The sequence below is a fragment of the Salmo trutta genome, chromosome 22 (genome assembly GCF_901001165.1).
Source record: "Salmo trutta chromosome 22, fSalTru1.1, whole genome shotgun sequence".
Taxonomy (NCBI): Eukaryota; Metazoa; Chordata; class Actinopteri; order Salmoniformes; family Salmonidae; genus Salmo; species Salmo trutta.
This window is the reverse complement of record NC_042978.1, coordinates 43,245,942-43,263,884: the sequence shown is the minus strand read 5'-3', so window position 1 is coordinate 43,263,884 and position 17,943 is coordinate 43,245,942. Positions and strand designations below refer to the sequence as shown.

Below are 17,943 nucleotides of genomic sequence, written 5' to 3'. Positions count from 1 at the left end.
GCTAAAGCAGTGAATAAAACAAACTTTCGGGAGGAGGCTTCTAATGTTAACATGCATGAAACCAAGGCTTTTACGGTTACAGAAGTCAGCAAAAGAGAGCGCCTGGGGAATGGGAGTGGAGCTAGGCACTGCAGGGCCTGGATTAGCCTCTACATCACCAGAGGAACAGAGGAGGAGTAGGATAAGGGTACCGCTAAAGGCTATAAGAACTGGTCGTCTAGTACGTTCGGAACAGAGAGTAAAAGGAGCAGGTTTCTGGGAGCGGAAGAATAGATTTAAGGTATAATGTACAGACCAGGGTATGGTAGGATGTGAATACAGTGGAGGTAAACCTAGGCATTGATTGACGATGAGAGAGGTATTGTCTCTAGAGACACCATTTAAACCAGGTGAGGTCACTGCATGTGTCACTACAGTGAAATAAGACAATAATCACTAACCAAAACAGCAATGGACAAGGCATATTGACATTAGTGAGAGGCATGCGTAGCCGAGTGAGCATGGGGTCTAGTGATCATGCTGTTTAATCAGCTTCTTGATATGCCACCCTTGTCAGGTGGATGGATTATCGTGGCAAAGGAGAAATGCTCACTAACAGGGATGTAAACCAATTTGTGTACAACATTTGAGAGAAATAAGCTTTTTGTGAGTATGGAACATTTCTGGGATATTTTATTTCAGCTCATGAAACATGGGATCGGCAGGCAGGCAGGCAGGCAGGCAGGCAGGCAGGCAGGCAGGCAGACAGAGCAGCAACTCACCCCAGACATTGAGGTTGTAGTTCTTCTCAGTCTTGCCAGCGATATTGGTGGCCTCACAGGTGTATCTGCCGGAGTCCTGCACCTGAGCACTGTCAATCTGCCAATCACATTCACAGAGAGTAAGATACAAGAGATACAATAGGCCTGTCAACCTGCCAGTCACAATCAATAATCAATGAGAGGCATGGAGAGGCAGAGAGGTGTGTAGAGAGTAGGGTTCGATATAAATAGATAGAGAGAGAGATAGAGAGAGCACGAGAGAGAGCGCGAGAGAAAGCGAGAGAATGAGAGAGAGTGACAGAGAGAGCGAGAGAGAAAGAGAGGGAAGGATAGAAATTGGACTGTACCTTCAGCACACTCCCATCCTCCGACACGGTCAGTCCTGGCTTCCTGAAGAGCGGGCGGCCATCTTTGCGCCAGGACAGAGTGGGAGGAGGGATTGCGTCACTCTGGCAACGCAGCTCTAACAAGCGACCCAGCATTACAGTGGCATTCACCTCCTCACCCATGATGTTGGGTGGCACTGTAACACATAAATACACAGATGCAGTGTCAACGACAATAAAAAGTCACATTGGAAAGTGGGAACCCAACAATGTGAAATCCTTTAACTCCCTTAAGTTTACATCTCAAAATAATTTCACATTGGGAATCCGGTGAACCCATTTTCACCCCTGGAGAAAATGGTCCCAAAAATATACCTCAATAAAATTGAAGAAATTGACTTGTTGACTCTTACCCACACCTCAGACTGTAAGCACCAAACAATGCCATTCCACAGCTCTGACAATGTATAAGTCTGGTGCCAGTCCTATGTGGTACCACTAAATCCTGGGCTAGATCAGCTTAACAATGAGCTGCTGTCAGATAAAGTCAGATAACGAACTGAGCCAGGCTGGGTCACTTCAACAGGCTTTCACCATCTGTTAAAGCTTCAGAAGATCTGGTTAGAACAGTTCCTCTCTCTAGAGTTCCAAGACAGTTCTTGAACTTTGGTTGTCACTGTTTGTCAAGAGCTGACTATGTTTCCCACGATGTAGCTGGCACTGGGCCGTTATCGGACCCAGACACTGACCTCATGGAGAGAGAGAGAGACAAAGAGAGAAAGAGAGAGAGAGAGAGAAAGAGAGAGAGAGAGAGAGAAAGAGAGAAAAAGAAGGAGAGAGCGAGAAAGAAAGAGAAAGAGAGAAAGAGACAAAAATAAAGAAAGAGAGAGAGAAAGAGAGAGAGAAAGAGAGAGAGAAAGAGAAAGAGAGAGTCAGAGATAGAGAGAAAGACAGACCGATAGACAGACAGAGACAGAGATAGAGAGAGACAGAGAAAGAGTGAGAGAGAGAGAGAGGGAGAGAGAGAGAGAGAGACAGAGGGAGAGATAGAGAGAGAAGGTCTCAGAATGAAAACAAAATAAATGTCTGTTCTCCTCCCTTAAAATGGCCCTGTCTCTGACCTCAACACAGAATCACTCTGTCTAATAATACCTCCATTCTGAGAGGCAATTTCTCTGTAATCCCACTTTGAAGCCAATCAAAAACCTCTGCTTCAGCCTAATCCTAAAATATGTCCTCAATGTGATCGATTTCTCAACCACAACGTTTCAAATCTGGACTGACTAAAAGCCAATTTCCTCAAATGTGTATTTCTCTGGACAGACACAACACACGTGTCATGTGAAGGGTTTAGACAGGCTAGCTGGCACGATTATTTGGCCAGACACAGGAAGTTGCTCTAAAGTGGTAGCAATTACCACAAGAAATCTGACTTCATTTCTCTGGACGCCATCCTTTGATCTTTTTAAAGAAACAGAAGACATATGGGCATTTGCGTACAGGCATGCACAAATACACACACATCCAAACACACACACCTGGACATACTCAAACACACATATACGGCCGCCTGCACCCGCACACACACACACACTGAGCCAATCTGTCTGAAACTCTTCATAACACTCCAATCACTTCTCTCAAATACTATTTCAATTGAGAAAAATAATTTAAATATATTATTTTCAAAACTAATTGGCTGTCAACATCAACTCTTTAAGCAAAAACGACAAGGTTTATTGAAATGCCAAACTGGAACACAAACCATACTTCCTTCCCAGGAGTATGGCCATGTCAAAGCTTCTTTGAACAGTCATTCAAATGTTGCTGTGTATATCCTATGTTATGTTTACTGGACTCGCTTTGAATATTCCACAAATTAGCTCACGGATGAGGTACTCAGCATTCCATACATTTTAATATATCTTTGTATAAGTATGTCATACAGTATATTTTTCCCACACCAAAACAAAAGGTCTTCCGATGTGATGTAATCATTGGCTGTTTCTCCATGAACAATTGTGATTTTGAGAGTTAAAAACACAAAAAATCTAAAACCAGGAAAAATAAAACTGAGAAAACATAATTTGAGAAAATATAAAACATAACTTGGGGAAAGAATTTCGGATTTTATATGGCCCACCTTATATGGACAGAAAACATAGTGCCCTACTTTCTCTTGTACAGTAACGACCCGGGAAGAGTTCCAATGGTGAGGAGAAGAATGTTCATGTTTAGTAGCTTTATGACATGTTCGATTTTTTGAAAGTAGCTCTCACTCTAGAAAAGGTTGGAGACCCCTGTCATGCAGTAGAGCTGGTACAATAACAGACAACATAATACCTATAACAAGAACTAAGTTCTTATAGAGAGTACTGGGTTAAATAAGATAATGTGTCTGGCGACTAAAATATGTTTTCATGCACTGGATTCATAGTACACAACTGGATTCATAGCACACAACTGGAAGCAGTATCTGAAGTGATCATGGAGATGTGTTTTGGTCAGAGGGAGGTTGGACTCACCGTACACCCTCAGGTCATATTCTCTCTGCTGCTCTCCTCCTGCGTTGACGGCCACACAGGTGTACTTCCCTGTATCACTGACCTGGGCACTGCTGAGAGACAGCACTGTACCACCGGACAACACCTACAGAGGGGGAGAGACACACACACAAACACACACAGGTCAGAAACAGACACACACACAAATTAACAGTTGTGCAGACAGACACATATGCGCACACACATACACACACACAAACGTTGAGGAGCTGGGCGGTTACCTGTATGCCATTGGAGACACTGGCAACAGGGCTGCCATCTTTGAGCCAGGTGAGACTTGGCAGAGGAACGCCGGTGACCTCACACTCCAGCCTGACAGGGTCGTTCACCACCACCGTCACCATGGCACTGCGGCTGGAGATGGCAGGGGGCACTGCCAGGCGAGTAGAGGAGCATTACACACAGACAGACACACAGGCTTGCATCTCAAATGGCATCCTATTCCCTATATAGTGCACTACTTTAGACCAGAGCCCTATTCCCTATATAGTGCACTACTTTAGACCAGAGCCCTATTCCCTACATAGTACACTACTTTAGACCAGAGCCCTATTCCCTACATAGTACACTACTTTAGACCAGAGCCCTATTCCCTATATAGTGCACTACTTTAGACCAGAGCCCTATTCCCTACATAGTACACTACTTTAGACCAGAGCCCTATTCCCTACATAGTACACTACTTTAGACCAGAGCCCTATTCCCTATATAGTGCACTACTTTAGACCAGAGCCCTATTCCCTACATAGTACACTACTTTAGACCAGAGCCCTATTCCCTATATAGTACACCACTTTAGATCTGAGCCCTATTCCCTACATAGTACACTACTTTAGACCAGAGCCCTATGGGCTAAAGTAGTGTACTAAAGTAGTGTACTATATAGGGAATAGGGTGCCATTTAAGTCTCATACGTCTCATACACTCCTAGGGACCAATCCTAACTTCAGATCTGTGCACGTTACTTATGTCCATCATGCACTGGTGTCAATGTGAGATTTGCGAGAAAAAGTCGACTAATGTGGTGATCTCATGTTAAGATTCCCCTTGAAAAGAAGCTCTAGTCATGGCCTTATCTGATGACATCACCCTGTCTGGTGATCCACATTGTTTATCATCCTCATCATCATCATCAAATCCTGTGTTCACATGAAAGAGGTAGATAAATGGGTCTGTTTCTCCCACATAGCAGAATAATGCCGTAAGACTTCATAAGGATTTAATAGGATATTAATGTGTTTTAATCCTTCAGTGTATAATGTTCACTGAGTGCTGCTATACTGGGACTGGGTTAAAAGTGTTTTGACATCCCCAGTCTCAAAAGCCCTTTGACTCGAGACAGCAACATGTTACTGGCTGACTGGTCCAAAGGCATCTCTATTTGTCTGTCAGTGTGTAACTAATTACCTGCATCTGTCAGGTGGGCACTGACCCAACCTGATCCTCCATTCGTCCATTCCTTTACACATCTGACCAACACAATGTGGTCATGCTGCGGTCGTAGTAGTTTATGTGGACGCGGTCAAGCGTTCACTCACCGTACACCTGCAGCCTGTGAGAGAGCTCTGAGGTTCCGGCCACGTTGACTGCTATACACCGGTACAGCCCGGCGTCGGACAGCTGAGTACGGTCGATCTCCAGCAGCTGACCGCGCTTCAGGATGGTCACCCCGGCTGCGCTGGTTAGAGGGCGACCGTCCTTGTACCAGGTAATGGCTGACCGCATCGACACAGATAAGAAAAGACAGGTAAGACTGTGTCCAGATGCTCATCAAATCTATCCTATTTCTTCATTCTTTAAGTTAAGCTTATCTGGCTTCTCTCAGCGTGAAATAAATATGATGGATAGATACTGTATGGAACTTCCAGTCTAGTGTACCTTTGGGTGTATAATATTAAAGACCTATTCAATTCTTCTCAGATACCAGATGAAAGTAAGTGTTTTCACAGTATTTAGACACAGCTAGTCTCTATCAGTTGTTCTCCATCCAGTTTTCTTTACTGCCATACAGTATTGAATAAAGTATAACATATTGCCATAAAGTACTGAATAAAGTATAAAATATTGCCATAAAGTATTGAATCTAAAAGCTTTATTGGTTCTCAACAGGCTGCTCTCATTGATCCATAAACTAGCCTACAGATCCCCATGCCAACATAGCCATTCTGCCAAGGGGGCATAGATGCAAGTGAAATAAATTGCCTGTAATAAAATGTCTTCCTTAGAAGCTTGCAATTGGTTAAAACAGCTTGCTCGTGAAAATATTCCTGTGATATTAGATCTTTAGAGAAACACCTGCTGTTTTGAAAATAAAAAATCTTGACTATGCACATTGGTATGTGGTTTTATATTGTAGTAAGTACAGTGAGGGAAAAAAGTATTTGATCCCCTGCTGATTTTGTACGTTTGCCCACTAACAAAGAAATGATCAGTCTATAATTTTAATGGTAGGTTTATTTGAACAGTGAGAGACAGAATAACAACAAAAAAATCCAGAAACAAGCATGTCAAAAATTTTATAAAATTATTTGCATTTTAATGGGAGAAATAAGTATTTGACCCCTTTGCAAAACATGACTTAGTACTTGGTGGCAAAACACTTGTTGGCAATCACAGAGGTCAGACGTTTCTTGTAGTTGGCCACCAGGTTTGCACACATCTCAGGAGGGGTTTTATCCCACTCCTCTTTGCAGATCTTCTCCAACTCATTAAGGTTTCGAGGCTGACGTTTGGCAACTCGAACCTTCAGCTCCCTCCACAGATTTTCTATGGGATTAAGGTCTGGAAACTGGCTAGGCCACTCCAGGACCTTAATGTGCTTCTTCTTGAGCCACTCCTTTGTTGCCTTGGCTGTGTGTTTTGGGTCATTGTCATGCTGGAATACCTATCCACGACCAATTTTCAATGCCCTGGCTGAGGGAAGAAGGTTCTCACCCAAGGTTTGACGGTACATGGCCCCATCCATCGTCCCCTTGATGCGGTGAAGTTGTCCTGTCCCCTTAGCAGAAAAACACCCCCAAAGCATAATGTTTCCACCTCCATGTTTGACGGTGAGGATGGTGTTCTTGGGGTCAGCATTCCTCCTCCTCCAAACACGGCGAGTTGAGTTGATGCCAAAGAGCTCCATTTTGGTCTCATCTGACCACAACACTTTCACCCAGTTGTCCTCTGAATCATTCAGATGTTCATTGGAAAACTTCAGACGGGCATGTATATGTATTCTTGAGCAGGGGGACCCTGCGGGCGCTGCAGGATTTCAGTCCTTCACGGCGTAGTGTGTTACCAATTGTTTTCTTGGTGACTATGGTCCAAGCTGCCTTGAGATCATTGACAAGATCCTCCCGTGTAGTTCTGGGCTGATTCCTCACCGTTCTCATGATCATTGCAACTCCACGAGGTGAGATCTTACATGGAGCCCCAGGACGAGGGAGATTGACAGTTCTTTTGTGTTTCTTCCATTTGCGAATAATCGCACCAACTGTTGTCACCTTCTCACCAAGCTGCTTGGCGATGGTCTTGTAGCCCATTCCAGCCTTGTGTAGGTCTACAATCTTGTCCCTGACATCCTTGGAGAGCTCTTTGGTCTTGGCCATGGTGGAGAGTTTGGAATCTGATTGATTGATTGCTTCTGTTGACAGGTGTCTTTTATACAGGTAACAAGCTGAGATTAGGAGCACTCCCTTTAAGAGTGTGCTCCTAATCTCAGCTCGTTACCTGTATAAAAGACACCTGGGAGCCAGAAATCTTTCTGATTGAGAGGGGGTCAAATACTTATTTCCCTCATTAAAATTTATAACATTTTTGACATGCATTGTTTTGGATTTTTTGGTTGTTATTCTGTCTCTCACTGTTCAAATAAACCTACCATTAAAATTATAGACTGATAATTTATTTGTCAGTGGGCAAACGTACAAAATCAGCAGGGGATCAAATACTTTTTTCCCTCACTGTAATATAACTTATTAGAAGTCAAGGGTTAGGGTATGAGAGGTCTTACCAGGAACTGGACTCCCTGTGGCCTTGCACTCCAGCTGGATGGGGTAGCCTGCTATGATGGTCTCATTGAAGGTCTCTCCAGAATAAGGGATGCTTGGAGGCTCTGTAGAATGGCACAATATGGTTTAGTAGCAGACACAGCAGACGCAGAGAGAGTGTGGGAGAGGGAGACAGAAGAGTGAAAGAGAGAGGGAGAGAGTGAACAAGAAAGAGATGGGCAGGAGAGACACTGAGCAAGAGGAAGAGGAAGAGGTGAAGAAGGATAGAAAAGGAGAGGTAGACAGACAGGAAGAGAAACCTAGTGAGAGTTTTGGGAGTTTTGGGTCTGCTATTACCATGGACACTGAGACGGATGTGTTGCTGGGTCTCTCCTGCTGCGTTTGTTGCCACACATGTATATCTCCCAGCATCCTCTAGTCTGGCCTCCGTGATATGCAGCGTCCTACCGGCCGACTCCAGCTACGGAAACACGGAAACATACACATGAACTACATCTGACCAGCTGGAAGAATAACAATAATGTCTAGAGTATTACTGTAACTGGGACTTAGAATTATAATAAACCTGAACAAAGAGGGGAGCTAGAACAATAGCATCAGAGATGGCCGAATGGGGAGGTAGAATTAGTCATGTCCTGTACCTTCAGGTGCTCCTGGGCGGTGTCCACAGGGCGGCCATCTTTGAGCCAGGTGATGCTGGGGATAGGGGTGCCACTGGGAACACACTGGAGGCTGATGGGCTTGTGGAGGACCACGGACCTCTCAGAGGGACCGGTGGAGCGGATGGATGGAGGGACTGGAGCGAAAGAGAGGGAGATGAAAAGAGAGAGGAGATAGGTTAAAGAAATGAATGAGTGAGAGAGGAAAGGAGAGAAAAGAGTGGAAGAAAGAAAACACAGAGAGTGATTCCAGTCAAATGGAGAGGATATTGGGGAGGCAAAGAGAAAAACAGATTCCACATAGGAAAATACCAGAATTATAAAAAAATACCAGAATTATAGGAAAATACCAGAATTATAGGAAAATACCAGAATTATAGGAAAATACATACCAGAATTCAACATTATCAAAGAGCATGAATTTGCATGAAAAAAATATAACATATTCAGCCCAAGTCTTCCATTTAGAGCAAAAGATAAACAACATCACATCGTGAAATGAACGATATAGCAACATACAGCAATCTACACACAATACCCCATAATGACAAAAACACGTTTTTAGAAATGTTTGCAAATCTATTAAAAATAAAAAATAAATAACTTATTTACATAAGTACTCAGAACCTTTTCTATGAGACTTGAAATTGAGCTCAGGTCCATCCTGTTTCCATTGATCATCCTTGAGATGTCTCTACAACTTGATCTACCTGCGGTAAATTCAATTGATTGGACATGATTTGGAAAGGCACACACCTGTCTACATAAGGTCCCACAGTTGACAGCGCATGTCAGAGCAAAAACCAAGCCATAAAGTCAAAGGAATTGTCCGTAGAGCTCCGGGACTTTTGTGTCGAGGCACAGATCTGGGGAAGGGTACCAAAATGCCTGCAGCATTGAATTGAAGGTCCCCAAGAACACAGTGGCCATCATCACTCTTAAATGGAAGAAGTTTGGAAGACTCTTCCTAGCGCTGGGCGCCCAGCCAAATTGAGCAACATGGGAGAAGGGTCTTGGTCAGGGAGGTGACCAAGAACCAGATGGTCTCTCTGACAGAGCTCTAGAGTTCCTCTGTGGAAATGGAAGAACCTTCCAGGAGGACAACCATCTCTGCAGCACTCCACCAATCAGGCCTTTATGGTAGAGTGACCAGACGGAAGCCACCCCTCAGTAAAAGGCACATGACAGCCCGCTTGAAGTTTGCCAAAAGGCACCTAAGGACTCTCAGACCATGAGAAACGAGATTCTCTGGCCTGATGAAACCAAGATTGAACTCTTTGGCCTGAATGCCAAGTGTCATGTCTGTAAGAAACCTGACTGGGAGACTAGTCAGGATCAAGGCAAAGATGAACAAAGCAAAGTACAGAGAGATCCTTACTGAAAACCTGCTCCAGAGCACTCAGGACCTCAGACTTAGACAAAGGTTCACCTTCCAACAGGACAACGACAACAAGCACACAGCCAAGACAAAACCCAGAAAGCTCATCACTAAGCTAGTGACCCTGGGACTAAACACCTCCCTCTGCAACTGGATCCTGGACTTCCTGACGGGCCGCCCCCAGGTGGAATGGGTATGCAACAACACGTCTGCCACACTGATCCTCAACACTGGGGCCCATCAGGGGTGTGTACTTAGTCCCATCCTGTACTCCCAAACACGACTCCAACACCATCATTAAGTGTGCTGAGGACACAACAGAGGTAGGTCTGATCACCGACAATGATGAGACAGCCTATAGGGAGGAGGTCAGAGACCTGGCAGTGTGGTGCCAGGACAACAACCTCTCCCTTAATATGAGCAAGACAAACAATGTGATTGTGGACTACAGGAAAAGGCGGGCCAAACAGGCCCCCATTAACTTCATCGGTGTAGGGGGCAGTATTTTGGCGCCCGGATGAAAAGCGTGCACGTAGTAAACTGCCTGTTACTCAGGCCCAGAAGGTAGGATATGCATATTATTAGTAGATTTGGATAGAAAAAAACCTGAAGTTTCTAACTGCTCTTTCACTGGCTGTTGTGTGTCCCGCAGGTGGAACGCTAGCGTCCCACATACCCCAGAGAGGTTAACATCGACAGGGCTGTAGTGGAGCGGGTCAAGAGTTTCAAGTTCCTTGGTGTCCACATCACCAACGAACTATCATTGTCCAAACACACCAAGACAGTCGTGAAGAGGGCACGACAACACCTTCAGGAGACTGAAAAGATTTGGCATGGGTCCACAGATCCTCAAAAAGTTATACAGCTGCACCATCGAGAGCATCCTGACCGGTTGTATCATCGCCTGGTATGGCAACTGCTCGTCATCTGACTGTAAGGTGCTACATAGGGAAGTGCATACAGCCCAGGTGGTGTCAAAGGAAAGCCCAAAAAATTGTCAGAGACTCCAGTCACCCAAGTCATAGACTGTTCTCTCTGCAACCTCACGGCAAGTGGTACCGGAGTGCCAAGTCTCGGACCAAAAGGCTCCTTAACGGCTTCTACCCCCAAGCCATAAGACTGCTGAACAATTAATCAAATGGCCACCGGACTATTTACATTGGTAAATATTTTCTTAACTCTTCTTGAACTGCACTATTGGTTAAGGGCTTGTAAGTAAGCATTTCACAGTAAGGTCTACACTTATATTCGGCGCATGTGACAAATAAAGTTTGATTTGATTATATTTGAAAAAAATAGTGGCCCAGCCAGAGCCCAGACTTGAACCCAATCAAACATCTCTGGAGAGACCTGAAAATAGCTGTGCAGCAATGCTCCCTATCCAACCTGACAAAGCTTGAGAGGATCTGCAGAGAAGAATGGGAGAAACTCCCCAAATACAGGTGTGCCAAGCTTGTAGCGTCATACCCAGGAAAACTCGAGGCTGTAATCGCTGCCAAAGGTGCTTCAACAAAGTACTGAGTAAAGGGTCTGAATACTTATGTAAATGTGACATTTCAGTTTTTGCTTTGTCATTATGGGGTATTGTGTGTAGATTGATGAGGGGGAAAAAATATATTTAACCTGTTGGGGCTAGGGGGCAGTATTTGCACGGCCGGATAAAAAACATACCCGATTTAAACTGGTTACTACTCTTGCCCAGAAACGAGAATATGTATATAATTAGTAGATTTGGATAGAAAACACTCTAAAGTTTCTAAAACTGTTTGAATGGTGTCTGTGAGTATAACAGAACTCATATGGCAGGCCAACACCTGAGAAGATTCCATACAGGAAATGCCCTGTCTGACAATTTGTTCTCCTTCTGTGGCATCTCTATCGAAAATACAGCATCTCTGCTGTAACGTGACATTTTCTAAGGCTTCCATTGGCTCTCAGAAGGCGCCAGAAAGTGGAATGACGTCTCTCCTGTCTCTGGGCGAAAAACAGCAGGAGATTTTGTGAGTGGTCAGGCTGAGAACAGTGACACTGGAGATGCGCGTTCATGTGAATTCTCAATTTTTTTCTTTCAGCCTTTGAAAGAATACGTCGCCCGGTTGGAATATTATCGCTATTTTATGAGAAAAATAGCATAAAAATTGATTTTAAACAGCGTTTGACATGCTTCGAAGTACGGTAATGGAATATTTTGAATTTTTTTGTCACGAAATGCGCTCGCGCGTCACCCTTCGGACACCGAGCTGAACGCACGAAAAAACGGAGGTATTTGAATATAACTATGGATTATTTGGAACCAAAACAACATTTGTTGTTGAAGTAGAAGTCCTGGGAGTGCATTCTGACGAAGAACAGCAAAGGTAATCCAATTTTTCTTATAGTAAATCTGAGTTTGGCGAGGGCCAAACTTGGTGGGTGTCAAATTAGCTAGCCGTGATGGCCGGGGTATGTACTCAGAATATTGCAAAATGTGCTTTCGCCGAAAAGCTATTTTAAAATCTGACACCGCGATTGCATAAAGGAGTTCTGTATCTATAATTCTTAAAATAATTGTTATGTATTTTGTGAACGTTAATCGTGAGTAATTTAGTAAATTCACCGGAAGTTTGCGGTGGGTATGCTAGTTCTGAACATCACATGCTAATGTAAAAAGCTGGTTTTTGATATAAATATGAACGAAATTGAACAAAACATGCATGTATTGTATAACATAATGTCCTAGGAGTGTCATCTGATGAAGATCATCAAAGGTTAGTGCTGCATTTAGCTGTGGTTTGGGTTTTTGTGACATATATGCTTGCTTTGAAAATGGCTGTGTGATTATTTTTGGCAGGGTACTCTCCTGACATAATCTAATGTTTTGCTTTAGCTGTAAAGCCTTTTTGAAATCGGACAATGTGGTTAGATTATGAGAGTCTTGTCTTTAAAATGGTGTAAAATAGTCATATGTTTGAGAAATTGAAGTTATAGCATGTTTGAGGTATTTGTATTTCGCGCCATGCGACGCAAACGTCCCACCTTGCTCAGGGAGGTTAATCAATTTTAGAATAAGGCTGTAACGTAACAAAATGTGGAAAAAGTCAAGGGGTCTGAATACTTTCATAATGCACTGTATACTAATGGTAAATCACAGCGGTATGTATACCATGGACGGCCACATTGAAGTCCCTCTTATGGTCTCCGGCCTCATTGGTTGCCACACACTGGAAGCGTGCCGTGTCTGAGACCTGGGGCCGAGAGATGACCAGCCGACGGCCGTTAGCCGTGACCCTCACCCCCTCACCCTGCCTGACCGGCTGACCGTCCTTAAACCACCTATAGAACAGAGAGAGAGACAGATATCATTAAAGTGTGTTTGTGAGAGAGAGGATGCTGTCTGTCTGTCTGTCTGTCTGTCTGTCTGTCTGTCTGTCTGTCTGTCTTCATGCATGTCTAAGTGTGTGTGTGTATGGGTCTTACGTGAAGATGGGTGAAGGTGTTCCCGTGGCACGACACTCTAGCTCCAGGAGGTTGTTGATGAGGACCGTGGTGTCTGTGACCTCGTCCCCTCCCTCCACCACAGGGGGAACTGTGATTGGACAGACAGAGGGTTCTAAACACACCCATAACATACAGAAGAAATCCGAGAAAGATTGTCCTGTTGCTAACACCAACTCATAAAACTACTTTTTCATGAAGGATTTCGAGCAAGTAAAGCTCTGTAATTTAATGCTTGTGCAAACACTTGACGAAGAGAAACATAGAGAAACTGATATAGAACTTGATATTAACTACATGTCTAGGCTATACTGTTCGACAGGAGAGAGACTCTCTCTGTTCCTCCCTCTTAGTCTATCTGCACGTTGTAGATCACCTCAAACTTTTACAGTTGATTCAAGCTATCTTTTTCATGTCACCTCGTCCACTACAATACATAAACTCAGCAAAAAAAGAAATGTCACTTTTTCAGGACCCTGTCTTTCAAAGATAATTTGTAAAAATCCAAATAACTACACAGATCTTCATTGTAAAGGGTTTAGACACTGTTTCCCATGCTTGTTCAATGAACCATAAACAATTAATGAACATGCACCAGCTTACAGACGGCAGGTAATTAAGGTCAGAGTTCTGAAAACCTAGGACACTAAAGAGGCCTTTCAGTGCTCTCTACACCAGGAACGCACAATCCCTCCATCAGTGCTCAGACTGTCCGCAATAGGCTGAGAGAGGCTGGACTGAGGGCTTGTAGGCCTGTTGTAAGGCAGGTCCTCACCAGACTTCACCGGCAACAATGTCGCCTATGGGCACAAACCCACCGTTGCTGGACCAGACAGGACTGGCAAAAAGTGCTCTTCACTGACGAGTCACGGTTTTGTCTCAACAGGGGTGATGGTCGGATTCATGTTTATCATTGAAGGAATTAGCGTTACACCGAGGCCTGTACTCTGGAGCGGGATCGATTTGGAGGTCTAGTGTCCGTCATGGTCTGGGGCGGTGTGTCACAGCATCATCGGACTGAGCTTGTTGTCATTGCAGGCAATCTCAACGCTGTGCGTTAAGGGAAGACATCCTCCTCCCTCATGTGGTACCCTTCCTGCAAGCTCATCCTGACATGACCCTCCAGCATGACAATGCCACCAGCCATACTGCTCGTTCTGCACGTGATTTCCTGCAAGACAGGAATGTCAGTGTTCTGCCATGGCCAGCGAAGAGCCCGGATCTCAATCCCATTGAGAACGTCTGGGACCTGTTGGATCGGAGGGTGAGGGCTAGGGCAATTCCCCCCAAAAATGTCTGGGAACTTGCAGGTGCCTTGGTGGAAGAGTGGGGTAACATCTCATAGCAAGAACTGGCAAATCTGGTGCATTCCATGAGGAGCAGCACTGCAGTATTTAATGCAGCTGGTGGCCTCACCAGATACTGAGTGTTACTTTTGATTTTGACCCCCCCTTTGTTCAGGGACACATAATTCAATTTCTGTTAGTCACATGTCTGTGGAACTTGTTCAGTTTATGTCTCAGTTGTTGAATCTTGTTATGTTTACGCAAATATTTACACATGTTAAATTTGCTAAAAATAAATGCAGTAGACAGTGAGAGGACGTTTCTTTTTTTGCTGAGTTTATTAGATCAGATTTCCTTCACATCACATTCCAGCCACTAAATACATCTGGATTGACTGATGGGAGTGCTGTGTGGAGCATAATGCATGGCATTCACTTGAGCCCATCACCATCCAGATGTTGAGATGATCGATGCTGAGCGTAGGCTAACTAACCTGCCTTTGGCAGCACACATTCTCATGCTTTATTTAACGACAGACTTTGAATGTTTAAAATGGCAGAGCAGACCAGCGGAGCCCAGCTGAACCTGTGTGTGTGTGTGTGTGTGTGTGTGTGTGTGTGTGTGTGTGTGTGTGTGTGTGTGTGTGTGTGTGTGTGTGAGAGAAAGAGAGAGTTACACTACATGACTAAAAGTATGTGGACACCTGCTCGTCTAACATCTCATTCCAAAATCCTGGGCATTAATATGGAGTTGGTCCCCCCTTTGCTGATATAACAGCCTCCATTCTTCTAGGAAGGCTTTCCACTAGATGTTGGAACATTGCTGCAGGGACTTACTTCCATTCAGCCACAAGAGCATTAGTGGGGCCGGGCACTGATGTTGGGCGATTAGGCCTGGCTCGCAGTCGGCGTTCCATTTCATCCCAAAGGTGTTCGATAGGATTGAAGTCGGGGCACTTGGCAGGCCAGTCAAGTTCTTCCACACCAATCTCGACAAAGCCATTTCTGTATGACTTCGCTTTGTGCACGGAGGCATTGTCATACTAAAAACAGTAAAGGGTCTTTCCCAAACTGTTGCCACAAAGTTGGAAGCACAGAATCGTCTAGAATGTCATTGTAAGCTGCAGCGTTAAGATTTCCCTTCACTGGAACTAAGGGGCTTGAACCAGGAAACACAACCCCAGACTATTATTTCTCCTCCACCAAACTTTACAGTTGGCACTTTGCATTGGGGCAGGTAGCGTTCTCCTGGCATCCGCCAAACCCAGATTAGTCTGTCTCACTGCCAGATGGTGAAGCGTGATTCATCACTCCAGAAAACGCGTTTCCACTACTACAAAGTCCAATGGTGGCGAGCTTTACACCACTTCAGCCGACGCTTGGCATTGCACTTGGTGATCTTAGGCTTGTGTGCGGCTGCTCGGCCATGGAAACTATTTTCATGAAGCTCCCAACAAACAGTTATTGTGCTGATGTTGCTTCCAGAGGCAGTTTGGAACTCGGTAGTGAGTGTTGCAACCGAGAACAGACGATTTTTACGCGCAACAAGCTTCAGCAATTGCTGGTTCCGTTCTTTGATCTTGTGTGGTCTACCACTTCGCGGCTGAGCTGTTGTTGCTCCTAGAGATTTCCACTTTACAATAACAGCACTTACAGTTGACCGGAGCAGCTCTAGCAAGGCAGAAATTTGACGATCTTACTTGTTGGAAAGGTGACATCCTATGAAGGTGCCACGTTGAAAGTCACTGAGCTCTTCAGTGAGGCATTCTACTGGCAATGTTTGTCTATGGAGATTGCATGGCTGTTTGCTCGATTTTATACACCTGTCAGCAATGGGTGTGGCTGAAATAGTCGAATCCACTGATTTGAAGGGGTGTCCACATACTTTCGTAGGTTCAGTGAACTACAGAGTAAAGCCCTCATCCCTCCTCTCTCCTCTGATGTCAGACAGTACAGACTACAGATGGTTGAGATCCTTAAGCATCTGGACACAGAGGAAATGGCACACTCTCTCTCTCTCTCTCTCTCTCTCTCTCTCCCCCCTCCCTCTCTCTAACCTCTAACCTCTAACCTAACTGGCAAACAGAAAGCAGTAGAGTCCTGAGATTTAACTGGGCAAGGCCTTCTCTGCTGACATTGACTGATCCCCACTGTGAAAGAATAATACGCTGACACAGGGAATAACACAGTGTTTTCACTGACACCTGTAATCTTAGTGGTCTCCTCAAACTCACTTCCTGGCCCTCTCCTAAACCATGGTAATCTTCAGAATAGGTTGTTAACACTTTCTTCTGGGAAGTCTTTCATTCAGTCCTATATGATTCACGGAAGTGGAGGTTGAGCCAAGTGGTCTGGCCACCGAAAACCTAAACTGTCTTTTCCTGTGAATTAGTGCTCTTTGATGACAGATACAATACAATAGAAACAGTTTAGTGAATGTATATGCTAAGTTACTGGGTAGATCTAGAAAATATACATACGGACTGGGGGGGTCATTCACCTTGAACACGAATAGATGTGTACAGTGCGTCTGTGTGTGTGTGTGTCTGTGGGTGTGTGTGTGTGTGTACGCACATGTGTGTGTTCTTGCATATGTGTGTTCATGTGGGTGTGTGTGTGTATGTACAGTTGAAGTCGAAAGTTTACATACACTAAGGTTGGAGTCATTAAAACTCGTTTTTCAACCACTACACACTTCTTGTTAACAAACTATAGTTTTGGCAAGTCGGTTAGGACATCTACTTTGTGCATGACACAAGTCATTTTTCCAACAATTGTTTAAAGACAAATTATTTCACTTATAATTTTCACTGTATCACAATTCCAGTGGGTCAGAAGTTTACATGCACTAAGTTGACTGTGCCTTTAAACAGCTTGGAAAATTCCAGAAAATGATGTCATGGCTTTAGAAGCTTCTGATAGGCTAATTGGCATAATTTGAGTCAATAGGAGGTGTACCTGTGGATGTATGATGTATGATGATGTATGATGCTTGACATCATGGGAAAATCAAAAATAATCAGCCAGGACCTACATTTTTTTTATTATAGACCTCCCCAAGTCTGGTTCATCCTTGGGAGCAATTTCCAAATGCCTGAAGGTACCACGTTCATCTGTACAAACAATAGTACGCAAGTATAAACACCATGGGACCACGCAGCCATCATACCGCTCAGGAAGGAGACGTGTTTTGTCGTACTTTTTGGAGAAATGTCCTCTGGTCTGATGAAACAAAAATAGAACTGTTTGACCATAATGACCATCGTTATGTTTGGAGGAAAAAGGGGGAGGCTTGCAAGCCGAAGAACACCATCCCAACTGTGAAGCACGGGGGTGGCAGCATCATGCTGTGGGGGTGCTTTGCTGCAGGAGGGACTGGTGCACTTCACAAAATAGAGGGCATCATGAGGAAGGAAAATTATGTGGATATATTGAAGCAACATCTCAAGACATCAGTCAGGAAGTTAAAAGCTTGGTCGCAAATGGGTCTTCCACATGGAC

At 44.4% G+C, this 17,943-nt stretch overlaps 1 protein-coding gene across 1 annotated transcript in view; it reads right to left on the bottom strand.

The window, feature by feature from the left end:
• The window catches only part of hmcn1 (hemicentin 1), a 240,835-nt gene that overhangs the window by 56,432 nt on the left and 166,460 nt on the right, over nucleotides 1–17,943 (bottom strand). The window contains exons 34-43 of the mRNA XM_029706242.1: nucleotides 13,140–13,248; nucleotides 12,826–12,995; nucleotides 8,288–8,442; nucleotides 7,983–8,106; nucleotides 7,649–7,750; nucleotides 5,190–5,366; nucleotides 3,873–4,024; nucleotides 3,613–3,736; nucleotides 1,109–1,284; nucleotides 762–858 (exon numbers count right to left, since the gene is read on the bottom strand). Of these exons, the coding sequence (XP_029562102.1) occupies nucleotides 762–858; nucleotides 1,109–1,284; nucleotides 3,613–3,736; nucleotides 3,873–4,024; nucleotides 5,190–5,366; nucleotides 7,649–7,750; nucleotides 7,983–8,106; nucleotides 8,288–8,442; nucleotides 12,826–12,995; nucleotides 13,140–13,248 (1,386 nt within the window). The remainder of the gene's footprint in view (nucleotides 1–761; nucleotides 859–1,108; nucleotides 1,285–3,612; nucleotides 3,737–3,872; nucleotides 4,025–5,189; nucleotides 5,367–7,648; nucleotides 7,751–7,982; nucleotides 8,107–8,287; nucleotides 8,443–12,825; nucleotides 12,996–13,139; nucleotides 13,249–17,943) is intronic.